Source organism: Eimeria mitis, genomic scaffold, assembly GCF_000499745.2.
Source record: "Eimeria mitis Houghton genomic scaffold, Emh_scaff654, whole genome shotgun sequence".
NCBI lineage: Eukaryota > Apicomplexa > Conoidasida > Eucoccidiorida > Eimeriidae > Eimeria > Eimeria mitis.
The window spans coordinates 8,299-15,418 of NW_024015776.1; the positions used below are offsets into that span (position 1 = coordinate 8,299).

The 7,120-nt window shown below is 52.2% G+C and overlaps 2 protein-coding genes across 2 annotated transcripts; both read right to left on the reverse strand.

Annotated features, from left to right (window-relative positions):
• Positions 1-217: 217 nt before the first annotated feature.
• EMH_0018830 (uncharacterized protein) lies at positions 218-1,535 on the reverse strand (the record flags this gene model as incomplete). The annotated part of the gene is made up of 2 exons (XM_038022936.1): positions 218-1,010; positions 1,468-1,535. 2 exons carry the CDS (start codon positions 1,533-1,535, stop codon positions 218-220), a joined length of 861 nt encoding a protein of 286 aa, XP_037878790.1.
• A 2,011-nt stretch (positions 1,536-3,546) lies between these two features.
• On the reverse strand, positions 3,547-6,878 carry EMH_0018840 (uncharacterized protein; the record flags this gene model as incomplete). The annotated part of the gene is made up of 2 exons (XM_038022937.1): positions 3,547-6,234; positions 6,333-6,878. 2 exons carry the CDS (start codon positions 6,876-6,878, stop codon positions 3,547-3,549), a joined length of 3,234 nt encoding a protein of 1,077 aa, XP_037878791.1.
• Between the last annotated feature and the right edge of the window lie 242 nt (positions 6,879-7,120).

The following is a 7,120-nucleotide window of genomic DNA, read 5'->3' on the forward strand; positions in this document are numbered from 1 at the left end:
CTACCTGTACACCCGCGCAGGTCAAACACAGCAAAGAACAGAACGACACGCCACTCACTGATCAGCCAAATCCAACTGTTGTGCCTGCATTGTCCCGAAATCCGGCAACCGTTCAGTGCAAACCTCGCTCCAACAACTAGAGGACTGTCAAGCACTAATTAATTGGTGGCCGTTTCTAGTATCAGTAAAACAAAAGACAATTTCTACAAATATACACTCACCCGCTATCACCATAGTATTGATCCAGCATCTCCTCAATACGTTCAACGAGTTCCCGGAACTTCGAAATGCGGTCTGCAGGGACGGACGGTTCGAAGTCGGCGTTTTTGTTTTTCTGGCGGAGGCCGTATGCCTGGCGCAGGCGATGCGGAAGAGCCTCACCTGTGCTGTCAAGGCCATGTCCAGAGTCATCGTCACCTTCGTGAATCCACTGGAGCACCTGTTCCATCTTGCGGATTCTGGAGTCCACCTTTTCTGGCCCCAGAGTAACCGGATCATCGGCTGGTGGGTACTTGATTGATGGACGTCGGGTGGTACCCGCGAGACTCCCTTCAGCATCGGTTCGAGGTCCCCGACGACCGGCACCAGACCCTTTTCCTCCCTCATCCTTACTCCTACCACCACCAGTTTGTACGTCCTCGACCATGTCCCATTCAGCTTCGTCCAATTCTTTATCTTTTTCAGCTCCCTTCTTGAAAAAGGCAAGGCCATGAGCGGACCTCAAAAGCAGGTACAACCCCACGGATAGCGCCACGAGAAGCGCAGCCCCCAGCACGGGGCGGATTTGATTAGAGGCTTTGAGTGGTGTCAGCGGGATTTTTTGTCGTATTTCTTCATTTCCAGCTCTGTGTTCAACAGGGGGTATGTAAGAAACTTTCTGGCCAAGCAGATCGGCTGCACGGGCGCCCTCTGCCAGTGAGATGGTCAGATACGCTGCAGCAGCAGCAAAAGCAGCAGCAGGAATCATCTTGTGATCCTGCGGGATGCAGTCCAAACGCCTCCAAAACGAGCTGAAGATAAAAAGGGGAAGTAGTGAGTGTTCAGAGCAAGCTCTTTAAATGCGCTAGTGCTTGGTACCGACAAGACACTGGGGACGGTGCTGCGTGCAGGCTCGAGAGATCGGCGCTCGAGATGATGGGCCACCTGTATTGCTTAGGCGGTTCCGAGCAAGTGCGCCTGAACGTAGATTGCCACGGCAAAAAGAATGGAATTTATGCTCTACAATTGATAGTAATAATGCATGAACCACTCTTAATACATGGAGTAGTGCAGGTTCTTCCTTGCATCTTTCTGTTGCCTCTGGCAACACCCTGTGCAATTCCTGAGTTGGCCCCCCATACTTGTCGACTCGAGGCGAAATGAATATCGCGCTCTCAAAGTTTGCTCTTTTAAATCGGCTAATTTTGTTACGATTTTAATATCCTGATGCGCAAGCGCCTGCTGCTTGTCTGCGTCTGTTTTGTTTACCCGTTGGTGGCCTGGTGCACGGGCCAGTCAGGTTGGGGGTTGTAGCATTCCTTGACTGCTTCCGCCATCGAATGACTGATATTCAACCGTTCACTAATTTATACGTTCATATTAGTATACGTGAGCTTCGCTCTCCCCGAAAGAAGAGTTCAATTCGGTCGCGTTATGCGGTGCTCTGCTACTAGAGCTGGTCACCTCCCCTGGGAAGTATCGGGCTGCGGTGGCGTCCTTTTGAGTGTCATGAGCCAATGTGATACGGCTGGGCTTAGAGGTGTATGTTTCCTGGTCTTTAAGTGCTGCATTATGAAATTAAACTTGCAGCCTGGTTCGTTGTTGCAGGTCTGATTAGAACTCAAATCCCGGAGGACCACTGGATCTCCACAGTAAACTGTAGGCGTGCGGTAGTATCTTTTCGCAATTGTATACGTAATGTATTAGTTTAGGGTTTAGAGTTTAGAACCAAACATGCTCTGAGAATCCTCCGAAGTTGGCATTCCTCCGGGGCCTCTCACGCGTTCTCGCCCTGATGCAGAGGGGGCGTCCAGTTCAACCGGGGCTGACGGGGTATGCGGGCTTGAAACTAACACGGGGTGGAGAGGAGGAAAATAAGTGGATCAGGGCAAATATCACATACATATCAAACGAAATATGGCTTATATTGTTCCACATCGTTATAAATGTATTGCACACTAGAATAGCCCTTGTTAAAAACAGTGCGACAGAAGAATTGATTGAGAGAGCGGCGCATCGAAAACCGCTCCCCAGGTAAGAAGCGAAAGAATAAAAATGGAAAGCAGAAAATGCCTGTTTCGTGTATAACGTCTGCTACCACAGCAGGTGAAGAATGTCCTCCATGTGTTCCCACAAACGAACGTACGACGTCAAACATATCATGGGGAGCTGCATTCCCAGTGCGATACGTCTACCAATTTTCTTACATGTTCTGGCAATTACGTCCTCATATATCGACTCAATATGTGCACATTGAGATACCCTCTCGTTTCTCTCCCTTGATACAGGCCCACGAATGCAGCAGCTCGCACTCACAACCAATTTTGTCCTCGAATATTCACTGTGTCTTCAGTTCCTTCATGTTGGATCATTCCGGCTTAATATGCTTTGCACTCCTTCAGGGTTCGGCTCTGGTTGCCAAGGCTATCAGGTTTTCATTTGCTGCAACCAGCGCTTCAAACCTTCCTCTGTCAATGGCTGCACGCACACTTATTTGAAATGCAAAATGTTGATCTGTAACTCTCTATAGACTGGCGATGCATGGAAGATCAGTTGTATAATTGGATTCCAGCTGACATACACAGGCGTGAATAGCCTTACACATACTCCTACACCTCAAAACGTGCTGGGCGAATGCACAGTGGTGCGTAGTAGTACCTTTTGTTTTTGCTGCAGACATTCCATGAACACGGAACATTGCAGCTACCCTTTTATTGCATGCTGGACTTGTGGGGTTTTCAACTTTCTAAATACACTATCGCGGGTTCCAAACACTCCAGGGATAGAAGTCGACTAAGCTGAGAAAACTACCGTTGTATCTGCTGCGAAAATACAACAGAGGTGTTGGTAATCCGTCCTGCTTCTGCAGATGCGATAACATTGCTGCAAAAAANAAAAAACCTTTATACAGCGATCTCTTGTAGGCCAAAGGCAGTGTCAAGAGATGCTGCAGCCGCTGCCGCAGCTGGTGCTGCAGCAGCGGCTGCTGCTGCTGCTTCGAAGAAAAATGTAGTGCGAAGAAGCAACTGGCTGCAAGCATTAGGATACGCCAACCCAACGTATGCTGGTAGCTGGCTACGTCCTTCGCTAATTCAATCAAACACGTATACTCAGCAAGCAACAGAGCTGGCTAGCTAGATGGCTTGCTATCTATCTAGCTGGCAAGCAACCTAATCCCTAGTCTTCATCCAAGTTCTAGGTCAAGGGCAGAAGAACGTCTATCACGAGAACTATGGACTGCTCATAGTGCAGAACACGCCCTCCCACAACAAAAAGCGTGGGCTGCTACCTGCTGGTGGTTGTACTGCTGTTGCTGCTGCTTCTGCTGGTGCTGAGCCCGACATCACCTCAGGTGCTTTTGTCTCCACCTTCTGATTTGCCCCGTTTTGGCATCTTCTTCGACTCCTTTCCCTTCTTTCCGCTGCTTTTTGCTTCACTGTGCCCCACTGGCTGTAGAGACTCCCCTTCCTCTGTCCATCGCTGCGGCAGTACCCCCGTATCGCTGAGGCCTGCGGCTGCTTCTCCTGCTCCTGTTACGTCTCCTGTTGACGTTTGCAAAGACGTTTCTGCTGCTGTTCCCCGTGCTGTTGTTGGTAGTGTTGACACTCCTATTCTTTCTACTTCTTCAGCTGCATCTGCTGCTTCTTGTAAGCTTTGGGATATGCTTCCCGTTGAACGTCTGAGGGTGAACATGGAGAACGCCTTGCCGAGAAGGCTTCGTCGTTTTTGCTTGCCTGGAGAGGCAGGCAGAGTCTGTGTTAATCTAGAATCTAAGCTTCTTGATTTAAGCAACGCTTCTTCCACTGCTTGTCTGTCACTAGTTCCTCTTAGAGACCAGTGCCTTGGGAGGGTACCTCCGCCTCCTCGCGGTTCTTCTTTTGGATCCCACTCCACCCCAGCTTGAGTCTTCCACCTCCGATGACGCGGCCGCCTAGAGCCTTTCCCTGCCTTGGGCTCTTCAGATTCATCTGCCCCCTTCCCTCCCGCTTCTGCTACTGCTGATGCTGCAGGATCGCTCTTCTTCGATGGTTTACGCGACAGAGATACGCGAAACGAGCCTTCTCTGCGCTTTGAGCTCTTTCCTTTCGACGGCTTGCCGCCGCGATCAGCACCTACTGCTGTTGCTGCGTCTGCTGATGGTGGTGCTGCAGCGCCTTCCGGCATCTGCACCTCCTCGAAAGGGTCAGTTGTATACGCAAACTCCATCAAAGAGGCGCCTTCATCGATCGGCGGATTCCCTAGCGTACTCAGCAGAGAAGAGACAGAGCCCAAAGGGTCCTTTTCATCTTCGTCGACCACTGCCTTCACTCTCCTCTGTAAAGTACTAAGTCCACGGGTGGATGCAGCAGCGCCACCATCATCAGCACCAGCAGGTGGCCGCGCACGTTGAGCCACTGGGACCTCGCTGGGAGGGGATGTTGATGAGATGAATAGGAACTTTAATCTAGGCAATGTTACCTTTAGATTAACGTGTTCTGCTACAGGCCGGAAGTCAGGAGCAAAAACAGAACCCGCTGCAAGAGGGGCCCTTGCAACAGGCAAGGCGAACTGCAACATATCTTGCACCGGTTGGGGCATACCCATTTTTCTGAATGCAATATCCCCAGCTGCAACCTTCATTGCTGCGCTTAGCTTCTTCGTTTTTGCATCCTCTAGGGCTTTCTGGAGAGCCCTTTGCTTCTCTTCTTCTTCTTCAGACAACTCCTCTCCAGCTTCCTTCTTCGCTTTCAGCTGATTCTGCAGTTCCTTAAGGGCTTCCCTCGCCTTAGATTCATTTTCCGCTGCCTCGTCGAGAGGTAAGAGCCACCAGCGCAGCATCGCTTGGGTTGCGAGTTCTACTCCTGCTTGGGCGGCCTCCAGGGCGTCCCCCAACTGCTTCAACTTGTCCAGCAGGCGTTGTTCAGGGTTGTATGCGTGGAGTAGCCGCTCCATATGCTGGTGCTTCACTGTCATCGTCTGATGGACAATCAGCACCTTCTCTAGCCAGTGCAACAAGCCTTCCTCCTTAATAGTGAGGGCTCTCACAGTCTCACCAGCTGCTGCTTTTGCTGCTGCTGCTGCTGCTGCTCGTGCTGCTGCAGCTGCTGTTTCAGGCTTTTTCAAGTCCCTCTCTATCTCCTCGTGAGCAGCCGTTAGATCTCTTAGGGCTAATGTTACATCCATTGCATGTTGTAGCAGAGATCGTTCCCACGTCTTATGCAAAACTTTTTGGAGTGCCCCTATCTGGGAGCGGCCGAGTCCTGCAGCTTCGTCCAGCAGTTCGCCTGTCCTAGTGCCCTTCAGCAGATCCCGATTAAGGCTTCCTGCCTCTCCCAGAGCAGCGCCGATCTCCTCGTAAAGGTCCTCCGCCTCCTCGACCTGTTTGTCGCTTCGGAGGGGTCCTGCGTCAAGAAGGACTGCAACCCTGTCAACCGCAGTTTTCAGACGCGCGGTTACTTTCTCCGAATCCCCCAGCGTAGCCAATACGGCATCCTGTTCCTGCATTTGACGCCGGCGACGCTGCTGCTTCTCCTGCTCTTCCTTCTCCTGCTCCTGCTGCCGCCGCTCCACAGAACGCAGCTGCATCTCAACCTGGCCAAGCTCTGTGCGCAGCTGCTGAGCCTTCTCCTGCATCTGCAGCTCTTGCAACCCCGCTGCCATATGCCGTGCTTTCAGAACTGCTGATGCTGCTGCTGTCAGCTGCTTCTGCACCACATGTGGAGTCCCCTTTAGAAGGGTGGGCTGCTTAAGCACCCTAAGCCAAGTGGCAATTTCCCTCTGCATAGTTTCCACCATCTTGTCAAGCTGCTCCTGCGCTTTCCCACTCCGTACTACTAACGGGGGTGCTGGGAAGCCCAGCACTGTGTTTGCTGCTACCACTGCAGCGACAGGAGCAAGCGGGATGGGCTCTTCCCGCGCCTCTTGCTGCAGCGCCCGACGTTCCGCTAGTTGCAGCAGCGTCCAGGCATGCTGACTCGAGCTGCAGCCTACAGCGTAGAGTTTCTCCACTGCTTCTGAAGCTTCTTTTCTGTACTGCTGCAGCGAACTAAGGTCAGACTGTATATCAGCAGCGAGCTGAATTACTTTGGGCGGGTGGGGGGTTCCAGGGGGCAGCATTTNAGGTCAGACTGTATATCAGCAGCGAGCTGAATTACTTTGGGCGGGTGGGGGGTTCCAGGGGGCAGCATTTCGAGCTGGCGCTGAAGCTCAGCGTTATCTTCTTCTAGGGATTTTTTGAACTCAGTAACAGCAGCTACTTTGTCTTTCGCCTGTTTGAGCAGTTCTTGGGCAACACACAACGCATCCTGCACGGCCTTATCCTCCTCTTCTGTCAACAACTTCTTCGCCTCTTCTGTCACAGTCAGGAGCCCTATCTGCTGGCGCACCTGCTGCATGAGGTACTGCTGCCGCTGCTGCTCCTGCAGCAGCCGCTGTTGGCGCTCCTGGTCCTGTTGCAGCTGCTTTTGGTCCTGACGCTGCTCCCCCTCCTCCTCCTGGTCCTGCTGGTCCTCTTGCTGCTGTTCCGGTTGCTGTTGTTGTTGCCCTTGCTGCTGCTGCTGGGCACCCATGCAGCCGTCGATACCGTCGTCCCCTTCAGCAGCGGATAGGGCACGATACGCGGCGGGTGATGCTGGGGCGGCGAGGGAGAAAAAGCACCGCAGCAGGAGATAAGCAGTAGCCAGAGCAGCAACGAAACACATACCTTTAAGCGCGAAGCAGGCAACATGAAAACCTCCTTGCCTACTCTTGACAAGTTCCTTTACAAACTCCTCAGATCCCACTGTGTGGTCATGATAAAACCAAAAAATATCCGCCGATTCACGTGGAATCCTGGCGGGAGCCGCACGTGCCCGTTCGGGGGAAAGCGACGATCCCGACGATCCCAGCGCTCTCGAGAAGAGCGCCAGGACGGCGCAGGCGAAATATTTCATTTTCAATGCAT